At 38.3% G+C, this 24881-nt stretch overlaps 1 protein-coding gene across 4 annotated transcripts in view; it reads right to left on the bottom strand.

The window, feature by feature from the left end:
* PARD3B (par-3 family cell polarity regulator beta) overlaps positions 1-24881 on the bottom strand; it is a 1097854-nt gene that overhangs the window by 180528 nt on the left and 892445 nt on the right. For 3 of the 4 annotated variants that reach the window (XM_025404986.1, XM_025404989.1, XM_025404988.1), the window contains one exon: positions 9435-9737. The exons of the other annotated variant lie outside the window; for it this stretch is intronic. In XM_025404986.1, the coding sequence (XP_025260771.1) occupies positions 9435-9737 (303 nt within the window). The remainder of the gene's footprint in view (positions 1-9434; positions 9738-24881) is intronic. 4 annotated transcript variants of the gene reach the window in all.

The following is a 24881-nucleotide window of genomic DNA, read 5'->3' as shown; positions in this document are numbered from 1 at the left end:
CAGGCGTGAGCCACCGTGCCTGGCCTCATGTCCTCATTTTACAGTGAGAGATCAGGCTTTGAAAAACTAATACATTTGAACCAAGGCCCTGCAAAGATAAATCTACAGTCTCAGGTCTTTCTCACACTGAATGCACTTACAATTTCATGATTTTTACAATATATCCCGTATACACCTCTATTCTAATGGAACGTATTATATTGTAATGATTTGTTTATGAGATAGTTTAGGCTATCAGACTGAGTTCCTTGGGAGTCAGATTGCTTCTAAACTTCTTTGTATGCCTCTGAAATATAACAAATGCTCAATAAAAGCTTCCTGCAAAATTAGTGGATACATGCTGGAAAACCAAAGCTGCTTAACTGGAGCATTGACGAGCTGTGTTGCCACTTTAATTTTATAGCTGCCATATATCAGTCATTAAGTAAGTATTTAGTAAGCAAATACTAAGTGCCTCTAAGTGCCTGGTATTACACCAGCTCATAGCAAGTGTTATTTTGCATAATTAAGTCTAAATGGACACATTATTTATGAATATTAGAGGAAAAAAAACAAAAGGGGGCTGGGCGCGGGGGCTCAAGCCTGTAATCCCAGCACTTTGGGAGGGAGACCAAGGTGGGCGGATCACCTGAGGTCAGGAGTTCGAGACCAGACTGACCAACCTGGAGAAACCCCATCTCTACTAAAAATACAAAATTAACTGGGCGTGATGACCCATGCCTGTAATCCCAGCTACTTGGGAGGCTGAGGCAGGAGAATCGCTTGAACCTGGGAGGTGGAAGTAACGGTGAGCTGAGATTGCGCCACTGCACTCCAGCCTGGGCAACAAAAGCGAAACTTCGTCTCCAAAAAAAAAAAAAAAAAAGTGCTCTCTAAGATTCATCAAGAACAAACAGTTCCCCCCCCCCCCCCCCTTTTTTTTTTTTTTTTGAGATGGAGTTTCGCTCTTGTTGCCCAGGCTGTAGTGCAATGGCACAATCTTGGCTGACCGCAACCTGCACCTCCTGGGTTCAAGCGATTCTCCTGCCTCAGCCTCCCAAGTAGCTGGGATTACAGGCATGGGTCATCACGCCCAGTTAATTTTGTATTTTTAGTAGAGATGGGGTTTCTCCAGGTTGGTCAGTCTGGTCTCGAACTCCTGACCTCAGGTGATCCGCCCACCTTGGTCTCCCTCCCAAAGTGCTGGGATTACAGGCTTGAACCACCACACCCAACCGTAATTCCTTTTCTTCTTAGGGTTACCAGAGTGGTAAATCAAAGGATTTTCACAAACATGGTGTACCTTGTTATTAGTAAGATAAGTTCAGATGAACTGGAAAATGCAGACTAGATAATAGCAGACTAGATTAATAGCTAACTGAAGATCCCAAAGAGTGTTGATTAATGGAGGTCTCGAGTGATGTGATGCAGGGATTGTATCTGACACTGATCAACGATCTTATCAACGACATGGATGAGCTCACAATGATTAAACATGAGGATGGTACAATTTAGGAAGAATAACATATACATTGGAGTACAAAAATCAATACTTTAAAATATCTTTATTGGCTACAACAATAGGCTAAACCTAACAAGTAAATATTCAACTTGGGAAAGAGACTATCCCATATTTAAAAAAATTATTGTACCAATATAGGATTTTGTAAATTTATTGGGGAATCTCGTTTGATAGCAACTCAAGTGAAAAAAAAAAAAACAAAAAAACCCCCCAGACATTTAGTTAAAAAGTGCAATAGAAGCTAATAATGACAATGGACGTAAAAGCTTAGGTCACATTAATAAGTGCAAAGGATTAAAATCAAAGGATACCCAGAGTCCCACTGATTTCCGTGGTTTTCTGACCATATCTGAAATATGGTACCCAGTTCTGCAAGCCATGCCCAACAAAGGAATCATAAACTCAATAGACTTTAGTGTACATATACCCCAAATGGCTGCCAAGAGGGCTGAAGGTGTGAATTGTAATTTAAGAAGGGGCTAAAACAGCTGTGGGAGTTTATGCTGAAGAAATGATTATATAAGAAACTTCTCAAGGTCATTTGCTGTGTTTTCTATATCCTTCTTAAGGCCAGTGCTGAGCACAGAGCCCGACATATGTTTAGAGTTCATAAATGTTTGTTAGTGAAGGTGGTCATAGCAGTCACTTTAGATATCTAAAAGGCTGTTAAAGAGGCTTAGATGCTGTGTCTGGGTAGCTCAACCCAAAATCCCTGGCAAAAGCTACAGGGAAACAGTGTTTGGGTGGGTAAAAAGTGAGCATTTCTACATCAACTAGAGTGATCTAAAAGAAAAAGGATGCCTCATGAATTTTGTCACTGAAGTATGCCAATGTGAGTTAGGTGACATTCATGAGGCAGTTCATGGAGAAGATGCCTCGATGAGTGGGACATGAGGCTTGACCACTGAAGGTCCTAGCCAACTTTAAGATACTATTAAACCAGTCGGGCGCAGTGGCTCATGCCCATAATCCTAGCCCTTTGGGAGGCCAAGGTGGACAGATCACGAGGTCAGGAGTTCGAGAACAGCCTGGCCAACATGGTGAAACCCCGTCTCTACTAAAAATACAAAAAATTAGCTGTGTGTGGTGGTGCACATCTGTAATCCCAGCTACTCGGGAGGCTGAGGCAAGGGAATCGCTTGAACCCGGGAGGCGGAGGTTGCAGTGAGCCAAGATTGCGCCATTGCACTCCAGCCTGGGCAACAAGAGTGAAGCTCCATCTCAAGAAAAAAAAAAAAGATTCTGTTAAACTATTCATTCATTCATTATTCCCAAAATATTTATTGAGGACAGACTGCCCCAGGAACTGAGGAGACAGGGTGAGCAAAGGCAGGATAGGTCCCAACCACCATGAAGCCTGAATCTGAGACCAGTGGTCTCCAAAATGGGCTGTATAAACCCCATTTGAGGGAGGAAGAAAATATCAGAACCACTACTTATAATTTGTTAAAGTCTCATTTTAAAATTAATTTCTCTATTTGGTATGTGTCTTATATGTAATATAGTAGTAGGGTAAATTAGTATATATCAGTTAGAAACAAATGCCCATATTTTTAGAGGTAAACATCCAAAAACTTTTTTTTTTTTTTTTTTTACTGATAATGTGTGGAACCAAACCCATTAGGCAACCTCTAGAAATGAATGGCATATTGTCGCACAAACTAATGCAAAACTGCATTTGTGTTGTGTGCCACAAGTACCTTCTAGCCCCCTATTTGGGACTGTTTTGTCCTCATCCAGACATAAAGTTTTCATGTTCATACACTGTGGGAGCCCTTTCAATGCTGGCATTGTGGTGGAAAACTAACACACTGTAAACCTGAGTAATTGTCAGGCTTTGAGGGCAGCATTTAACCCCTGCTATGTTCAAATCCTGGAAGAACCAGCACGGTGAAAATCCAGTCATGTGTCTCTTGTCCTGGTGGTAGAAATGTTTTATTTTAACCACTGTCGTTTACAGATGAATCTTTTATAAGGCAACTTTTTTTTTTTTTCTAAGATGGGCTGAAGGTTCAGGGCCAACCTTTGAGAAGCAAGTAGGTATGAGACCAAAGTTGCCTCTGTTAGAAAGCTAGTATGGGCCACGTACACATGATCTGTTCCTATAAGACAGAGATGTATGGACAAATAGGGTATGTTTCATATGGAGATAGAAAAAAACGCAAAATGTAAAATCATATTTAACCATCACAGATGCAAGGCTATTATTATAATCTTCCCTTTTACAAATAAGTAGGTGAGGATAAATTGCCTATGCTATTAAACAGCCTATTGAATTCCAGGATTATATCTCACGTTAAAACCCTCAGTCTCTTCCCCAACCCAAACCCTGCCCCGTCTCCCTCAGGATGGAGTCCAAACTCTTCAGCAAGGCTGGCCAACCTCTCTCCCCTGCCTTTGGTCAGCTCTGAGGTCATCCCATGTTCTCTCTTTCCATTTACCTCTCCCACCAGGTTTCTATTTTACTGAGAGTCTTTCAGTCCCCCTAACACATCATGCTTCCTCTCCCCTCTATTTTCACCTTTGCTGCCTGGCCCCAGCCAGTAGCCTGCAGTTACTCTTCAGTTGCACTTTCCACACTCTGTTCCACTGCATGTTTAGGTCTTCACATTGCCATTGGATCCTAATCTCCATAATGAAGGCGGCATAATCATCTTCCTCCCAGTTCCCTGGTGAGTTCAGTACTGAACTCAGGCCCTGGCCCTTAGTGGATACTCAGTAAGTATTTGTTGAATTATATGCATGAAAATAAAAAAAATGGCATCTTGGATAAGTCATGCAGCTCACGCAGGAGTATTTGGAAGTGGACTGGACTCATATCAGCTTCATCCCCAACCCCATGATTTAATCTGCCATTACATGTTGGGAGCCCAGATGGATGCTTCTTTACTTGTCCAGGTACTAATTTCCTTAATATGGTTGGATCTGTGTTCCTGCCTAAATTTCATGTCTAATTGTAATCCCCAATGTTGGAGGTGGGGCCTGGTGGGAGGTGATTTGATCATGGGGGTGGATTTCCCCATTGGTACGGTTTTTGTAATAGTGAGTGAGTTCTCGTGAGATCTGGCCATTTAGAAGTGTGTAGCACCTCCCTCTTCTCTGTCTTGCTCCTGCTCCTGCCATGTAAGAACTGCCTGCTTCCGCTTTGCCTTCTGTCACGACAGAAAGTTTCTGGAGGCCTCCCAAGAAGCTGAGCTGATGCCAGCATCATGCTTCCTGGACAGCCTGCAGAACTGTGAGCCAATCAAACCTCTTTTCTTTGTAAATTACCCAGTCACAGGTATCTTATTATAGCAGTGTGAGAATGGACTAATACATTCCTCAAGCAGGAAATAAGAGTGTGGGTCTATATCATAGTGTGGGGTAGGGAAAAGAAGACTGTAGAACAGAGAGATCTAGAATAAAGTCCTGATTCCATGCTGTGTGATCTTGGGCAAGTCACTCAACTTCTCTGGGCCTCAGTTTCTGCAATAATCATATGAGAAGGTCACTCTAGACAGTCTCTGAATTCTCTTGTTAGCTCTGAAATACTGTCACAGAAGGAACTTCAAAGCTGCAACTTTTCCATTCAATAACTGTTCTCTGTCACAAAGAGCTCACTCTTTAAGTTCTCACCTCTTAATCAATTCTCTTCTCATTGCAATTCTCCCTCTGGTCCTACTTAGCTACTAAAATTGTTCTCTCTAAATTAACTGATGACCTTTTAGTGGCCAAATCTAAAGCGCTCTTTTTAGTCCTTATTCCACTGAGCTCTCTGAAGCATTTGAAAGCCTCATGTCTGTGATATCTGCGAAACATCTTTGTCGTTGTTTTAAGCTAAGGTTTTGGGCTGCTTCTTATACTCTCCTGTCTCCAACACCCCTCCTCAAATGAGGACAAGCTCCTGTCCTCATTTACTACTGTAATCATCTCTAACTTTGTCTGTTAGTCTAACCATGTTCTTCTTTGTCTGCCATCAAGCTGGAAGAGCTGTTTTCCCAAAACACAAATCCATCAGCTCATTCCCCAATTATGACACTTTAGTGGCTCCCATTGTCCACTGATTGGCAAATACATCAAAACCCCTTACACGCTTGCTACCACTCATCATTCTAGAGTCCAGAAAAAATAACCCCTATTCAGGCATAACTTCGGAACCCTTCTTTTTTTCTTTTAAGACAGGATCTTTCTCTGTCACCCAGGGTGGAGTGCAGTGGTATAATCAACAGGTCACTACAGCCTTGGACTTCTGGGCTCAAGCCATCCTCCCACCTCAGCTTCCTGAGTAGGCTGGACTACATTTGCATACCACCACAACTGGATAATTAAAAAAAAAAAACTTTTGTAGAGGCTGGGCGTGGTGGCTCACGTCTGTAATCCCAGCATTTTGGGAAGCCGAGGTGGGCAGATCACCTGAAGTCAGGAGTTTGAGACCAGCATGGTCAATATGGCAAAACCACATCTCTACTAAAAATACAAAAAATGAGTCCGGGTGGTGGCTCGTGCCTGTAGTCCCAGCTACTTGGGAGTGGAGACACGAGAATTGCTTGAACCCTGAGGTGGAGGTTGCAGTGAGCTGACAACATGCCACTGCACTCCAGCCTGGGTGACAGAGTGAGACTCAAAAAAAAAGAAAAGAAAAGAAAACATTTTGTAGAGATGGGGTCTTGCTATATTGCTCAGGCTGGTCTCCAACTCCTGGCCTCAAGTAATTCCCCCTTACCCCAGACTCCCAAAAGTGCTGGGATTATACTGTGCCTTGCCTCAGAACCTTCGTTAACACAGATTTCTGGACAGCCATATCAATCAATAAGTAGCAGCCTAAGATACAACCCATTAAATCACAAACTGACCCGAGCCTGCTTTGCAACCTTTTTCCTATCACTTTCCTTCCCATCCACACTCAGTGTCCGGGTGCTTCTTAGCTCCCCTACAGGCCTGCTCTTTCGGGCCACTTTGCCCTTGTACATGCTTAATTATTCTGCAAAGAAAACAATTCTCTTACTGCAATTGCTCCTGTCTTACCCTTCTAGAGCTAGTTCAAATATCACCTCTGTTTGGAGGACTTTCCTGACTAGCCTAGGCAGAGTTAGAAAAGAAAAACTTCTTTTCCTTCTATTCACAAGACATTGCAATGATCCATTTCTACATGTGTTGGTCCTCTACTCACTAGATTATGACCTCCTCTGGCCTGGGACTGTTTCTTAATCATCTCTCTATCTTCCCTAAAGCTTTCTACAGTAGTTAGAACACATTAGGTGTCAAATACATACTTACTAAATGAGTTAAGGACTGAAAAGATGAACGGGTGAATGGCATTGCCCTCTAATAGTACATATGGTAGGTTTAGAATTAGTAGGTTCCTGCTTATGGATACTACTAGGGAAACTGCCATAGCAACTCTTCTTAGACTTATCTGGGCACAGGCATATCAGAGAAGTTCAGAATTTCACTGAAAAAGGAGAGTAATAATAATAGTAACAATGATGATGATAATAGCTAACATTATTGAATGCTTACTAAGTACCAGGACAAAATCAGCTTGCTTGAAGACTTGAAGAACAAGGAGCAGGGCAGTCTTTAAGTGTAATTAAATATAAGAGCAGGATAAAGATAATTCTGAGTATAATTCTGCTATCCAAAAATAGGACAGCAGTCTAAACTCTACTGAAAGCAGCTTTAGATCACTTTTAATATAAGGGGGTCAGAGCCAAAAGTAAGACTTTTTTACACATATATCTGGACTGGGCACTCAACAATTATTTTTTTCTTGATATCATTTTATAGCGGCTGCAGTTAAGATTATCGTAAGAAGTTTATTTTCTGGTCACATCTACATAGATGAAAACTAGTTAGTATATACTTTCCTAAATAGTGTTGCAAAGATCTAGGGGAAACATATGCTTTAGGTGACAAAAATTTGGGGGATAATGCGTGCTGGTTATTGGATGAGTCCTCTTAGAAACTCAGAATGCATGTCAGCATATTGGGCATAAGAAGACTGCAATAAGAAAACCTATTCCAACTGAGCCCGGTGGCTCATGCCTCAAATCCCAGAACTTTGGGATGCCGAGGTGGGTGGATCACGAGGTTAGGAGTTCAAGACCAGCCTGGCCAAGATGGTGAAACCCTATCTCTACTAAAAATTCAAAAATTAGCTGGGCATGGTTGCAGGTGTCCATAATCCCAGCTACTCACTTGGGAGGGTGAAGCAGGAGAATCGCTTGAACCTAGGGGGCGGAGGTTGCAGTAAGCCGAGATCACACCACTGTACTCCAGCCTGGTCGATAAAGTGAGACTCTGTCTCGAAAAAAAAAAAAAAAAAAAAAAGAAAGAAAGAAAACCTGTTCCTTGTGGCTTACCCTAGAATTCCTAGAATTTCCCATGCATATTTGATTTGTGAATCTTTTTTTTTAAATAAAATGCCTCATATTTATTTCCATGGAATTAGTATTGGAAAATACTGGCTTGGGAGGTTCCTATAAACAGTCCCTCTGTGTTGGGATTCTAGCTGTGGAATATGCAAAGAGGATTGTTATGAAGACCTATCTAATTTAGGGAAGGTAAGATTGACTATGGTTTGGGCCAGAAGAGACTCATGCCTGGTGTTATTATTTATATGATAAAATTCAATCCACTATGAAGGTTGGGGAGAAAAATCCAACTCTTAATCAATTATTTGAATTAGCAGTTTAGTTATTATGGCTATATCACAGTCATAAAAATTTATATTTTCATTTTGTCCCAAAGAAAAACTTGACCATCTTTCTTTAATATTATCAACCTGGAAGCCTGACAGTAAGGATTAAAAATTGCTCCTTCCTTCCCACTTGGTTATTGGAAAGGCTCTGAAAGGTAATCAGTCTTGTGAAGCTACACTTTACAGTCTGCATAAAAATGCCATGATTTCCCTTCCTCTCCCCAACCTAATTGAAAGTGCATAATATCACCCAGCTGGGGAAATGTAAATGGTAAACATATGCAATATATCATGCTATCACACAAAGGCTGGTTACTAATAGGGACTGGGTGGTTGTCAGAACCCTAAGAAGTCTGGAAAACAAGTCTTTTCTTCATATAGAATGAGAGCTCTCTGTGCCTGCTACCCTTCTACCCCACCTCCTCCCTCGTCAAGCTAGTCAGATTAGTCCAAGATCAGTCAACTCATTCCTTGCATGTGTAATTCTAAGGGTCACCTAACAATGTATATTGACTAAAACTCTCTTACATCAATCTTTCAAGACATGAAACATTTTACTTTTGGCAGGAGGTGGGGTTGAAAACATCTTGTTCTCTACCTACTTCAATTGTACTGACAGATGGTCCTATTATCCCTCTCCTTAGCTGCTAAACCTAAAGATCCGTGGCCTTGTCACCTCTTATCTTTCTCTACTTCATCAAACTCCTATTGCCAAGATTATCTCTTTTTCTACCTCTGATCATCCATGAATATCTATACAGGGTCACCTTTCCCTTGAGTACAAAATCCCCATCTTACTTTTCAAAGGCCCCTGCTCCTCTGCAGCTATCTATAATTCCCACTTCAATTACACCTACTTGGAAGCTATCATTTTCTCTTTTCTGACTCTCCACCTCCATGTGCCATGCCGTCTTCCTGAATAAATCTTTTACATTTGGTCTCTTAGGAGAAAGGACAATATTTGTTCAAAGTTTTCATCATGAGATGTCTGTCACAGTATTCCTTCAAAGATGGCTCCCTGTTGCATCATGAACTCTGCTACTACTATTCATTCATGCCACCTTACAATTGGCTATGGTTTTATTTTTGATGGTGGATATCTTACAGGTTGGTCAAAGAATGGCACTTGTCTAGGGTACTGAGTCATTTCAGTTTTCATCGATTGAAGGAGATATTTTTTATCGGTTTCAGCAGTAGAGATGATTTGAAACATACTAAATTAAAGCTATATTTATCTATCACTAAGTTTATTACCTGTCAGCTGGAGCCAGTGGATGGTATGGCTTGTTGACCTTGGCATAGAGACCCTCTAAGTGGTCTCTTTCTGGAGACAGTGGACGGCCATCCCGAGGGTAACCAAATGGTCCAGCTCGAGGGGGAGATGGAGATCTAAAGACATTTGCTGATGTGCATGGTTCCCGAAAGTGGTTCACTCTGGCATAATTGGGGTCCATTTCATCATCATCCATATCGTATACTGATCCAATTGCACCAGTAGCATAATCAAGAAGACCTCTTGCCTGCTTTTCCCTTAGCTCCTGATGTTTTGCTCCAATCCTGAAAAATACAGAACAGGTAGCAAAGATGTATGTGAGTTTCATATGATAATACAATGAAATACTCTCTTGAATTTATGTTAACTCTTCCTCGTCACTTAGCTGTCATTCTCCTGTTTACTCAAGATCACAGCATGCAGAAATGCCAACAGCATAAGAGGATTAATTTTATATATCTGATCTTTATTTGTTACAGGGTCTTTACTTTGATAGCAATGCTATGGGTACTTTGATATCTTGCCCACTGATGACTAGGCTGATAGTAGCTTCAAAGACTGATTTTCATTCACATTCCCTCCCCACAGAGAGCATGCGCTTGTGGGAAGAGTGCATCTTTGGTTCGATATTATAGAAGTCTTTCTTGGGACAGGGATGTATGTTAACAAACCCATCAAAATCCTGCAGTTTTTCTATGACTTCACTAATTTAGTGGCCTAGAGTTCCAGTGTATTCTTCTAAAGAAAATAACTTATGAAAATTGATTTAAATATGAAAAAGAAATACAGAGGCTTTCTGGTCACTAAAAGCAGTGGGATCAGGGATAATTTATAAGAGACTCTGAGTTTTTTGGTTATACAAATGGGGATTACTGTGTCTCATTATATAGGGGCTAGGGACAGAGTAAAATAGTGAAGAAATTAATAGGTTCCTGACAGAGATGAATTGGCACATATAAGTGAATTAAACACCATTACTGGCAGAACTCCACAGTGCTAAAGCCTTAAGTGATATTACAAAATGCTAGTGCTAATCAGTGCCACTGTGCAGTCTAGTGGGAATGGAAGCAGAAAAATATACTTAGGTGGATTCCAAATCCATCTGAATTTTGAGAATTTGACATTTAATCTGGAAAGTGTTAGATCAGCTCCCCTAAATTCTCAGTAATGTATTAAAATGGAAAGGTCACTATGGCCACTTACTGGACAATGGTGATCTTGGTGGTGTGAGGAGGTCTTCAGCACTAATAAGAAAAGAGTGTAAACCTTGTCACTGGACAAACAAGGGGCACCGTGTACAAGACGAGAGATAAGACAATGCTGGCTCAGGTAGCTAAAGAAAGTCAAGAAAAGATGGGACAAACTTAATGTCCTGGTCCCAGAGAATATAAGAGGGCTGTGGGCTAGAAGTGAATGATCTCTATATGACTGGAGACATACAGAAGGCCTGGATGAGTTAAAAAGCAACAACTGAAACCCATCAGTATCTTCCCCCATTCAAACAAAAACAGCTGTTTTGCACATGGAAGCTAGCTTTATTTTGCAAAACATCAAACCCTTTGTAAAAATCTTCAGAAGCCAGGATTTTCTGAGGTATTTTTCTCTTTTGGCCAAACAGCATTTTCGTTTTTTATTTTTTTGAGTAAGGAGGAGAAAAGAAATTGGGCAATTTCAATTGGGAAGCAAAACGCAAAAAACAAAACAAAAAAGAATAAGGCATGAGACCAAAACCAAAACCAAAACAAAACCCCAGCACCTTTCCTCAAGTTACAACAGATAAAAATGAATGCCAGGATATATTATTGCATATCTCTTTTGATTAGGCCAAACCTACACATAAGTAATTAGAAGAATTTATATTTTTGCATACGGCAACTTGAATTTCCAAGGGATTCTGAATTAAGATGAAAGGAAGATTACACAGTAGGCTACCCGTTAAGGGGCCTTGCCTATTCCCTTTCAATGCATGTTAGTCCTAGATTCATGGATGTTTGTTTTGAGTAATTTTTGATATAGAAGATAACCTGCTCCCTTCTGCAACAAAACAATCTTTCCAGAGACAGTGCAGACTCGATTATCAGAGAATGCTTGCTGCACCCTGATGATAGGGATGGATTTCCATTGCAAATAGAACAAAGGACATCAATACAGTTAGTGGGTAAGATTCTGTATGGTTGCTATCCCTTATAAGTGAGATGCCTTCAAGAGAAATCATTCAGCAGAAAGATGAATATCTCACGGCTGTCTCATGGGGCTACACTTGTGTGCATTAATGGAAGAAGAAAATACTAAGCTTGATTTTTAAAAATCACGGAAATAGAACACTGGTATCTGTGTTCCTTATTTCATCACTTCTCTTTCTTAGAGGTTTTCTCATTAATTAAACTTGCTGAGTATGTGGAGAATCTCAGACGAAAAGTACTATGTGTATGCCGAGCAATATTTTATCCTGTATTCCTTTCCAAAACAAAACCGTTTCTCTTTGATACTCTGCACCAGTGAGTGTTTCAGAAACTGATTTCATATTAACCATTCAGTAGGTAAAATAGTAATTTCTTTGAACAATCATTATTATGTCATATATCAGGGTCCCTGCACGTTGAGGAGGACAAGGCAATCTCTGAAAAGGAGTGTATGGTGGCAGAAGAGACCAAGACAGAAGTGTCAAGGAAAAAGTTTTTTTTGGTAGCTCTGACCCTCACCCCCACCCCCAATTCATGTGAGAATTTTACTTGTTTACAGTCATTTCCACTTAAAGGTTTCCTTACCACTGGGAACTCAACCTGTTAAATTATTGATTTTTCAAAAGATACCCTTTTTTATTTGACAGTACTACCAGTTTCCCCATTCTTCTGAGCAAACTGCCTTTGAATTGTTTAAATCTCCTTTTTCTCTTTTCCTCTATGGGAACATTGCTGCTTCTTTTCTCCTTAACGCCTCTTGGGTATCCTTTTTTATTTCCATTTCTTTCATCACAGTTGAATATTCAGGCTTTTATATTGCCCAGATCTGCACTGTCCAATATAATGGCCATTAGCTGAGTGTGGCCCTATAAAATTAAATTTGAAATAATTCATATCAAATCAATTTCTCAGTTTCACAAACCACATTTCAAGTGCGCAGTAACTACATGTGGCTAGTAACTACTATATTGGACAACACAAATAGAGACTAATTCCATCATTGCAGAGCGTTCTGTTGGACTGTACTGGCCTAGATTATTCTGAGAGTTTTTGGTATGTCACCTCATCCCACTTTAATATATATCTTAAAAGACTCTGGCATAATCTTCCTTAAAGAGTATTTCTGTCATATCTGTCAGATTGAGAATCTCTAATAAGAGATGATAATAAATGATGAAGTCAAGTAAGTGACTCTAGTTCCCTCCCTGAAACTCTATAGGAACAAACACTTGAGAAATTGGGAAGAAAATTCTATCTACAATGGAATTAGAAAACGACCATAATCTCATGCCTTGCTATGAAATTTGGACACAGTCCCAGAGGTGGAGTGCACCACCAGTTGATATATGGCTGCATCTCCAGTCAGGTATACATTTCACTGAAAATAAGGAGGGAGTCTAAAGGGGTACAGTCAATAAACTTTAATATAGTCTAAGGATAGGAATAGGACCCTGGAATTGTAAGGTAATTCTTTGTGGGGGTCCAGCTTCAGAATGGAGGAGAGGCAGAGATAGAAGAGAGATATTTCCCCTGAGCAGGTCTCCTACCTTAAAAAAAAACTTCATGGAGGTGAAGTAGTGAGAAGAGAGAAGTATGAACCTGCTTTGTATCTGATAGGCAGAATTAGCAGAGATATATAAACCCAGACTCATCAAAATAGCACCAATAATCTAGGTGACTTCACTAAGAAGTAGGCTGATCTCAGACTAGCTCTCCCAAAACAGAAAACCATAGAAAACAAGACCCCAGGGCAGAGTACCCAGCAAATCTGTCAAAAGGGTATTTTGAGAGATCATGTAGAATTGAAGCTGCTGGTAACCTTAGATCACTATGCCCATGTTATTTAATACTATATTTTAGCACAGATTTTTAAAAAAAAAATTTAAAAACTTCCATATAATATAAATTTAATGGTTATACTTAAATACAGTAAAAGAAAATGTTAGAGCTTATTGCATATAGTAAGCATCAGTGCTGTCTCAAGGAGGAGGAAAATCAAGTAATCGACAAATGCAGGCAAACTCATGCTGACCTCTAACATAAATAAAGATAAAAGAAAAACACTCTCAAACATTTGAAGACACAGAGGGAATATGGTACTTATTGACCCATCTTGAAAAACTTATTAATAATGGAAAACAGCAAACTAAGAACTGCATCAAAATGAAGAATTCAACATGGTTGCTACGGCCATAATGTCTCCCAAAATTCATGTGTTGAAATACAGTCTCCATTGTGGCAGTATTAAGAGGTGGAGCCTTTCGGGAAGTGACTAAGCCATCATGAAAAGATTAATATCTTATAAATGGGCTACAGAGCACTAGCTAAGGTCTCTCTTTGCCTTCCATTGTTCTGTTCTTCTGCCAACTGAGGAAACCTAGGCAGCACCATCTATGGGCAACAGGGCCTCGCCAGACACTGAACCTGCTGGCACCTTGATCTTAGACTTCTCGGTCTCTTGAACTATGAGAAAATAAATTTCTGTTCTTTATAAATTACCCTGTCTCAGGATTTTGTTATAGCAGCAAAAATGGACTAAGATAATGGTGAAGCTGTGGAATAGCAGGTCTAGAGGTAAGCAATACATTCATTTAAATACAAAACTAAGACTAAATATCTGTGGGAACAATAATTATAGAAAAAATGTAAATATTATAAACTCTGACAATATAAAATACATTAAAAAAATGAAAATCACAAGTTAATAAGGAAGTAATTTAGGAGAGAGTACCCTATCTTTATTTTCACCCTTCTTCATTTTCTCATTTTATAAAGCAGGCATCAGTAGTTACTGTCTAAAATTGATACATTTAGAAACAGAGGTTTGAATATATTAAATATAATTACAAAGAAACCACTAAAAACCAAATTTTCAGCAGGAGAGAAATACACAAAATAAACGCTTAACCACAAAGCAGCAGTTGACCAAATGTATGTTATGAAAATAAATGTAAATGGAAAAAAATTCTTTATTATCATTAAAGGATCCCAGGTATCAAAAAGAAAAACAGGCAAAGTGCTATTATAATAGTAAAAGGTGGGAAACAGTCTAAATATGCATTAACAGGGGACTACAGAAAAGTATTATGCAGCTGTAAAACACAGTGTCATACTATTCCTATACTAAAAAGAAGTAAGATGATGTATGTAAGGGTGAGGGTACTATACACATAAATATTTATATGATATATATCCCTGCATATACATAGCAAACGTCTGGAAGAATACACAAAAAATTCCTAAGTGGTTGCATCTAGAGAGTGGAATTAGAGAGGTAGCCTTTATACCTTACATGCTATGTGCATTTTCTATATTTTTAAGATAATTTAAAAAATAAATTTAACTGAATTTTCAATTCATGGGGTACATGTGCAGGTTTGTTACATGGGTATACTGCAGAATGCTAAAGTTTCAGCTTTTAGTGAACCCATCCTGCAAATAGTGAACATAATGCTCGATAGGTAGTTTTTCAACTCTTACCCCCATCCCACCCTCCCTAAGAAAATTTTAAAAACTTTAAAAATATAAAAAATTTCCTAACAACTACAAGTTGTAGTGAATAAAAATGTTTTTGAAAACATTAAATATCCTGTACCAACAGGCATCTTTTTTTCTTGTAAACCTGATTTCTCATGACTCCTTTGTCAACTCAGTTATGACAATTTTCTTCAAATTATTGTTCACTGAACTTTTATTTGGTCTCTTTAAATCAACTGCTTTTCCTAATATTACCATGTCCCATTAATCAAATATTTAACTCTAGTTTTCTCTGGCATAAGGACTTAATTTATTCATAAACAGCTCCACAATGATCTTAATAACTCTTCATCTCCTCTTCAACTCATACATCCAGTACATTCTATTAATATGAAACTGCTATATGTCACTTTGTAGAAAACAAAACCAAGTAAAAACTTTGATGATTTATTCTAGATCTTCTGCTTTCACAACTAGACTACGAGCTCCTTGAGTGCACTGTGAGTGTTCTTCCTGCTAATATTTGGTTGACAGATTAATTTATTCAATATTTTACTGACATTATACTACATACTAGAAATAAAAAATATACTCAGTCTCAGACTTACTATCAAGGGAGACATAAACAAGTAATTATAATTCAATGAAAAAATAAATAAGAACTAGAAATGCCCAATAGGCAAATGAAAAATGTATCATACATCATCGGGGAAATGCAGATTAAAACTACAATGAGCTGTCCTTACTAAAGTGTAAAAGAATGACAAAAACAAATGTTGGAAAGGATATGGAGCATCCAGAACTTTCATACACTGCTGGTGGAAGTACAAAATGGCATAATCCCTTTGGAGAAGGTCTAGGAGTTCTTTCAAAACTGGACTTTCACTGATGTTATGACTCAGTGATTCACCTCAGGTGAATTGAGAAGAGAAACGACAACATATGTTTACCAAAAATCCATGGAGAATGTTCGGTAGCAGCTTTATTCATCATAGCAAAAAGCAGACATAATTGAGCTGTTTATCACCAGGAGAATGGATAATCAAACTATGGTTTATGCACACAACAGAAGATAAATCAGCAATAACAAGAAATAAACTACAAAAATAGCCAACAGCAGAGATGAATCTTAATAAAATTATCATCCTTAGTGAAAGAAGTTGGACAGAAAAAAGGATTTACTATATAATTCCCTTTGTAAGCAATTCTAGATCAGGCTTTTACCTATGAATGGGAAAAAGTATGAGGGAACATCCTTGGGTGCCAGAAATGTTCTGTAACTTGACATACATTCATTAAAAGAGAATACAGAATATTCTTCTGTTTACTAAGATCCGAGCATTTCACTTTATGTAAATTATACCTTAATTTCCTTTTTTTTTTTTTTTTGAGATGGAGTCTCACTCTTGTCGCCCAGCCTGGAGTGCAGTGGCGTGATCTTGGCTCACTGCAACCTCCACTGCTGGGGTTCAGGTGATTCTCCTGTTTCAGCCTCCTGTGCAGCTGGGATTACAGGTGCCTGTCACCACACCCGGCTAATTTTTGTACTTTTAGTAGAGACAGGGTTTCGCCATATTGGCCAGGCTGGTCTCGAACTCCTGACTTCAGGTGATCCACCTGCCTCGGCCTCCCACAGTGCTGGGATTACAGGCATGAACCACCACGCCCCGCCTATATCTCAATTTAAAAAGAAAACAGAAAAAGAAAAGGCAAAAATGCTGATTATACTATTTATACCTTTTATAAACTAACAAATTTAGACTCATTATTTATAAATTTATATATAATTCTTTTAAATTCATTATCTAAAAGTAGTTATTATAACTACTTTTATATATAATTATATATAATTATATATATATATATAAAATTGCTGGGAAAACATTTAAATTACTTAAGCAAACACACCCCTTCTCAAGCAACCTAAACACTTCCAAAATTTTTTGAATGATGAATGCAGAAACTTGTAATAGAGGTAAAACAAGCTGTCTAGTCTTTAGAGGATGTATTTATGGATCAATAAGAATGATTTGTATTATCAACATCAAAGGCTGGCCTACAGATTCGTACTTTATGAAAAAATATGTTTTTAGTAAGGGGAAAGTGAAACAGGAAGAGGTAGTAGGAGTTTTTAAGGGGAGTTTACATTATTAAATGTGTATTATTAAATACAGCAGCTACTAGCTACACATGGATACTGAACTCTTGAAGTGTGACGAGTATGACTAAGGTACAAAATTTTAATTAATTAAAATTTAAATAAATTACATTTATTTAAAGGCACTAAATTTATTTAAAGGAAAGGCACTACTGAAAATATAAAATAAAAGGCTTGAAGAGGAAAAGAGTTAAACTATATAGGTAACTGGAGAAGAGTGTTCCAGGTAGAGAGACAGCAGATATAAAGCCCCTGAGGCAGGCATGTGCTAAAAACAGCAAGGAGGCCAGTGTGAGGGAGTGAGAAGTTGGAGGAGGCCAGAGAGGAAGCAGGGACTTAGGGCAAGCAGGGCCTTGGGGTCCATGGTAGAGTTTGGTTTTTACTCTCAGTGAGGTGGGAAGCAAACTAGAGGTTCCGAGTAGTGAAGTGATAGGCTCTGACCTACATGGTGAAGGGCTCTCTGACTGCTTTCTTGAGAACAGAGTGAAGGTAGGCATTTCTTGGTGAGAGGAGAACTGTGGAGAACAGTTAGGGGGTTATTACAATAAGCCAGGTGAGGGAAGGTGGTGGCTGTCCATACAGGTGTATCATTGGAGATGGTAAGAAGCAACTGGATCCATGAGCTAAAAATAAAACTGGTTTAAAAACAAAATTCTGTAATTAAGACTGCCCTTCAAATGCCTCAAAATAGAAAAGTTTTGCTACACGCAAGAGCCCATCCTGTCCAGTATCTCAGCTATCTAAAAAGATGAACTGACACCAACAATAATATTAGTGATATATTTTCTCATGATTATATAACAGTTTTCACGATGTACACAAGTCTCACCTTTAGAGAAGAGGGAGCTGAGATTACAGAGGCTACACACTTTGCCTGACAGCTAACATTTACTAAATAGTAGGAATTGAATTCTTGAATTCTATTGAAGTGTTTGTCTTCAACATTAATGTTTCTTTCATTTATGTTAGATTACAAATAATCTAAACATGATCATATTTTAAAATTGATGTGGCCAGGCGCGGTGACTCACGCCTGTAATCCCAGGACTTTGGGAGGCCGAGGTGGGCAGATCATGAGGTCAGGAGATCAAGACCATCCTGGCTAACATGGTGAAACCCCATCTCTACTAAAAATACAAAAAATTAGCTGAGTGTGGTGGAGGATGCCTGTAATCCCAGCTACTCGGGAGGCTGAGGCAGGAGAATGGCAAGAACCTGGGAGGTGGAGCTTGCAGTGAGCAGAGATAGTGCCACTGCACTCAAGCCTGGGCAACAGTGCGAGACTCTGTCTCAAAAAAAAAAAAAAATTGATATAATGAAAACTTTCAGATATCCAAAAGTAGGATAATAGCACAATGAGCTCCCATATATCTTTCATTTCTGTATTCAATAATTATCAAGATTCATGCCGGGCATGGTGTCTCATGCCTGTAATCCCAGCACTTTGAGAGGCGAAGATGGGCAGATCACTTGAGGTCAGGCGTTCGAGATCAGTCTGGCCAACATGGTGAAACCCCATCTCTACCAAAAATACAAAAATTAGCAGGGTGTGGTGGCACACGCCTGTAATCCCAGCTACTTGGGAGGCTGAGACACGAGAATGAACCTGGAAAGTGGAGGTTGCAGTGAGCCAAGATCGTGCCATTGCACTCCAGCCTGGGCAACAGAGCAAGACTCTGTCTCAAAATAAATAAATAAACAAATATTATCAAGATTCTGTCATATTTTAAATATATTTTTCTATTAATTTTTTACCAAGCATTTTGAAAGTAAATCCCTCTACATACTTCCAAAGGCATATCAAAATATCACGAATGTTTTATTATGCCATTATTTCACCTAAAAATTAACAATTATTCCTTGGTGTCATCTAATACTTACTCCATAAACAAATTTTCCCGAATGCCTTAAAAATGTCTGTCTTTCCCAGATGATTTATTTGAATCAGGTTGCAAAAATGCCTGTACATTAAAGTTGGTGTTCTCTTAAGTCTCGTTAAATGTACTGAACTGTACTCTTTTCCCTTTTTGCTTTTTATTTTTTCCATGCCATTGGGTTATTGCAGAAACCAAGTTGATCTTCCTGTAGTTGGTCCCATGTGCTGGATTTCTCTGTTTCCTTTCCTGTGAAATCATTTAACTTATTCCTCCATCCCCCAAATATCTTGTTTATGGAGAGTAACTTGTAGATCTGTGCTTTCCAATAGGATTTTCTGTGATGATGGAAATGGAAATCTTCCATATCTAAGCTATCTAATACAGCAGTTGCTAGCTACACAAGGATACTGAACTCTTGAAATGTGGCCAGTATGACTAAGGTACAAAATTTTAATTAAAATTTAAATGAATTAAATTTCAATGTGACTAATGTTTGTCATATTGAACAGTGCAGCTGGAGGCTTAGTTAGATTCAGGTTTAACATTTTTGGGGAGGAGTACTGTGGTAGGTTGAATGGTGGCTCCCTAAAATAGACAGTTGACCCTTGAACAACAGGGTTTGAACTGCATGGGTTCACTTATACATAGCTTTCTTTCAACTAAACCCAGATAAATACAGTATTTGTGGGATATGGAACCTGCATATATGGAAGGCAGACCTTTCATATAAGTGAGTTCTGCAGGGCCCTCACTTATATATCAAGGGAAATTGTATGTCCATCTGGAACCTGTTGATGCAATCCTATTTGGATACAGGGTCTTTGTACATGTAATTAAGTTTAAGATGTTGTTGTGAGATTGTCTTGGATTATGCATATAGGCTCTACATCTGATGACAAATGTTCTTTTAAAGGAGAAGACATAAACAGAAGAGAAGAGCCAGAGAAAGCAATGGGAAGGCAGAGGCAGAAATTGGAGCCATGTGTCTATAAGCTAAGAAACACCCAGGATTGCTGGCAGCCAAGGGAAGCTAGGACAGAGGAAGATGGAACAGATTCTCTCTCATAGTCTCTGGAAATAAACAACTCTGATGACACCTTGATTTCAGACTTCTGGTCTCCAGAACAGTAAGAGAACAAATTTGTTGTAAAGCCACCAAGTTTATGGTAATCTGTTAAACAGCGGCCCTATGAAACTAATATAAAAACCTTAAAGGAAGCATATGTGCTTCAAATTGTGTCATACACAAAAATTTGGAAAACTGTGTATTTTTCTAAATTTAACGTAACAAACTATAGTTATATAGGCTTCATCTCTGTCTTAGCCATCCTAAATATCTGATTGTCTTTAGTAATGCTAAGGAGACAAACTGATGTTTCCACTGTAAAGTTCCCCTATCAATCTTTCATTTAATCATTTCTTTCACTGATGATTTTTGACTGAATTAATTATTTCATTAGGGGTTGCACAATGGTCATTTTTGAAAGCCATTTAAAAAATTTATTAGCTGGGATTCTTCTGCAAAGAAAATCAACAATTTTGGCATTTTGATTATGGTGAGATGTACTTAGTATAGGGAAATTTGAATAAATGCTTAAATATTTCTTTTTCGTTGCTAATTTTCAGAGTCAGGAGTTAGAGTCCTAGATATTTCCAATGGTGGCAAATGAGTAATTAGGAACATTTCTGGGGGAATAAAGGATGGTGAACATAATTATAAACTTATGGTTATGTAAGTCCATAATATATAATACACATTTGTAATAACATATTTAGGATTTTTATTCAATTGAATTCCTCATACTTTTTCTTGCACATGTTGTCCATATTTAGTCAAGAGACTGCATTGTATGAGCTCTTTCGTCCTTCTGGCTTAACCCTTTAGCCTTTGATAGCTTCCTTGCTTTATGACAAACAAGTAGTTCCATGTTTATGTTGAGTATCTTGTGTTTCTAACTTGGAAGCAGTCATTCCTCTAAGGACCCCTTTGTTTTTAGTGGGGAATGATATCTAGAGACCACAAGCTGGGCCCTAGGAGTGCTCACTGACACTGGGTTACTATTATTTCTCAGCCTTTTCTCTGAATAGAGTTAGGAAATACATATTTTTGGGGAAAAAAACCCCATATGTTTATACTAATATTTCTGATTCAAATTTAACATTACAGAATTTTTACTTTTAATTTTTTAATATCATGTATTTATTCCTCTCTCCTTTAAATGAAAAATCTTGATTCTTAACACTCATATAATTATTTTTATTATCGTATATAGTTTTAAGATTATAATATCAATATTATTGTCTTAGTCCCATCAAGCTGCTATAACAAAATAGACTGGAAGGTTTATAAATAAATAATAGAAATGGATTTCTCACAGTTCTGGAGGCTGGGAAGTCTGAGAACAGGATGCCAACATGGTTGGGTTCTGGTGAGGGCCTTCTTCGAGGATGGATTGCTGACTTCTTGCTGGGTCTCTCAAATGGCAGAAGAGGTGAGGCAGCTCTCTGGGGCCTCTTTTTATTTTATTTTATTTTTTGTGACAGAGTCTGGCTCTGTCGCCCAGGCAGGAGTGCCACTACATAATCTCTGCTCACTGCAACTTCTGCCTCCTGGGCTCAAGTGATCCTCCCATCTCAGCCCCACGAGTAGCTGGGACTACAGGTGCACATCATCTGGCTAATTTTTGTAATTATTTGTAGAAATGGGGTTTTGTCATGTTGCTCAGGATGGTCTCAAACTCCTGAGGTCAAGCGATCAACCTGCCTTGGTCTCCCAAAGTGCTAGGATTACAGGTGTGAGCCACATGCCCAGCCTCTGGGGCCACTTTTATATGAACACTAATTCCATTCATGAGCACTTCACCTCCCAAAGGCCCCACCTCCTAATACTATCACACTGATGATTAGGTTTCAACATATGAATTTGCTGTGGGGAACAGAGTTGGGGGGATGGGAACAAAAACATTCAGATCACGGCAATTACTAACAGTTTGACTATTAAAGTTTAAGATGTCTTCATTGCTCTATTGTTTTGCTAGAATACATTGCACTAAATATGTATAATCAAAATGTGTATTCCAATGTCACTTGAAGTAATTCTTTTTCCTGAATAACTATGCAACCAATTTGTTTCACAGTTAGGTTATTCATTTTGGTTTGTTTTCAGTTTTTAGGATTGTTTTTCCTTTTTGTTTAATTTGCTATATGTAAGGCATATTTTTCCAAATTTAAATATAGTAAAGTATACTTATAATATATAGCTTTCATTTCTGTCTTCTCCATCCCATGCAATATAACTGTATTTGTTTTTTTAAAAAAGCAAGCATGTTTATATATTTAGATCCCTTCTTTCTTACACAAAAGGTAACATACTTTCCATATTTTTCTATACTTTGCTTTTTCACATAGTAATAGAAGAACATTCCATATTAGCAAAGAAATTATAGACACTACAATTTCTTTAGATATGTTTCTCATTTTTTAAATGCTTCATAGTATTCTACTGTGTGGACACACTTTTGCTTATTTAATGAGTCATGCATTTGCAAACATTTGGGTATTTCTGATTTTTTGCTATTGCAAATAATGTCATAATGGAAAATCTTGTGCAAACGTCAGTCCATATTGTTACCACTGCGGCTTTGGGATGAATTCATAGAAGCAGGATTGCTGGGTCAAAGAGAAACACACATATACTTTTTCTAGGTTATGACAAATTTCCTTCCACATTTCTTTTATTTTGCATTGCCACCTACACTGTAAGAGGATGCCTGTTCCTCTACAGTCTCATCAACAGAGCGCATTGTCGAACTTTGGGAAATTTGATAAACATAGGTGAGAAGTCATATTTCAGTGAAGTTTTAATTAGCCTATCTCTTATTATATGATGCTGAGTATCTTTTCATATGCTTAAGGGCCATTTTCATTTCCTCTTCTGTGAGCTGTCCGTATCTTTTGCCGATTTTACTATCAGATTGCGGGCCATTTTCCCCCTCGATTTTTCAAAGACCTTTGAATAGAAGCAATATTAGCACTCTGTCTGTGGTATAAGTTGCATCTATATTTTCTGATTTTCTCATTTGCCTTTTATGATTCATTAAACAATTACTGATTAGTGTTTCATATTTTCTACTCCTCAAAAGCCTTAGAACATTTTGTTACTTTTCCATACTGTTTCTTGATTTATTTTGTCTCATGCAGAATGTGTCCACAGTAGTATAGTTCTAACTGATTTGGCCAGCTAGGAAGTTGTAGGCAGTGAAATTCTCTTTGTTGCTACGGTATGAACCCAAACAACAGAGTCAGAGATGAATAGAGAGTAAAGAGGAGGTTTGCTCCCTATAGCGGTAATGGTAGTCGAGGTCAGAAAAGGTTTTTCATGGAGAGCTCTGGGGTAAAAGAAGTAGTATCATTAAAAGAGATTATAAACTACCTGCTGTACAGCTTTCTTTATTGACAGCAGAGATAATTTGTCTGGCTATCATTTCTGCTTTTGTAATAGAAGCTACAATTAGGTCACTACAATTATCCTTTGTTCCAGAGAACAGGCTCAGTTTCTTCAGCTTTTCCCTATCAATGCAGTTTTAAAGCTGCAAGCTATACCTGGTCAGGAACAATATGAGTTTTTTTAGTACTAGTAGTAGTAGTAGTAGTAGTAGTAGTAGTAGTAGTATTCAAATTATTATACTGACCAGCCAATACAACGTTACATGCAATCTTTGTGATCAATGTTTCACTTTTTCAACAAAACTATTTTAACTGCATTAATATTTTTCACCATTGCCTCATTCCTGTCTGGGTGTCTATAATATTTTCTAAATGATCTCCTTCAGTACCGCCCATTTTTCTTGTCAGCCTAAACCAGATCTGACATTGTGAGGGAACTAGATTGATGGTATAATTTATCACTTTTCTTGATATAAATAAATAAATAATACATTTATTTCTGTACAGTAAATTTGATATTCTACAATACTGACATGCAAATTTTTAAAATGTCATTAATTGACTCTTTATGTTTTCCTCTTTGCATACACAAACAACACGGTGAATTCTTCATGGTTTGCAGAATCCAATATGTGAATATTGTGCTTACATAGTCCATGGTTTGCCAAAGATCATGGAGCAAAGGGCATGTTGATGTTCCTTTTCTCTAAATCCTAAATGCTCATTAAATTAGGTCAAGGCAATAGAGTTTGGAAGCCTTCTGAGAGGTGTGGGCTCAGAGCATTCTAATTCTAGAGAATACTGAAAAGTTACTTGGTTCTTTGCCTAGGTGGGATGACAACAGAAAAGACTTCCATATCCTACATGGCCTGGAACCAAGCCCATTCCCCATATCAAATGTGTGTGTGTGTGTGTGTGTGTGTGTGTGTTTTGTTTTGTATTTTTACACCGAGTCTATTTCATATTCTAAACTAATGGGATTTGCAGTTCCTACCTATGAGTTGCATTTTTTACAATGCCAAATGGCAAGGTCCTTTAGTATCTTTCCATTGCTACTAAACACTGCCATTTCAAGAAAACTGCCCTTGAAGGCTCTCCAACTATTACAATGTACATTTTCCCTAAATTTATACCTTTCCCAGACCCATTAAGCCTTTCCCATTGCTAATGCACTGAGTTCCTGTAATTTGTATTCTCATAATGTGGACAAGTTTCTCAGAAATGCTTAGTAAACATTTTTAGCTTTCCTTGAAAATTAGCCCCAAAGAGAGGTGGGGATGTGATGGG

Source organism: Theropithecus gelada, chromosome 12, assembly GCF_003255815.1.
Source record: "Theropithecus gelada isolate Dixy chromosome 12, Tgel_1.0, whole genome shotgun sequence".
Classification (NCBI taxonomy): Eukaryota; Metazoa; Chordata; class Mammalia; order Primates; family Cercopithecidae; genus Theropithecus; species Theropithecus gelada.
This window is presented reverse-complemented; position numbering and strand designations above follow the sequence as displayed.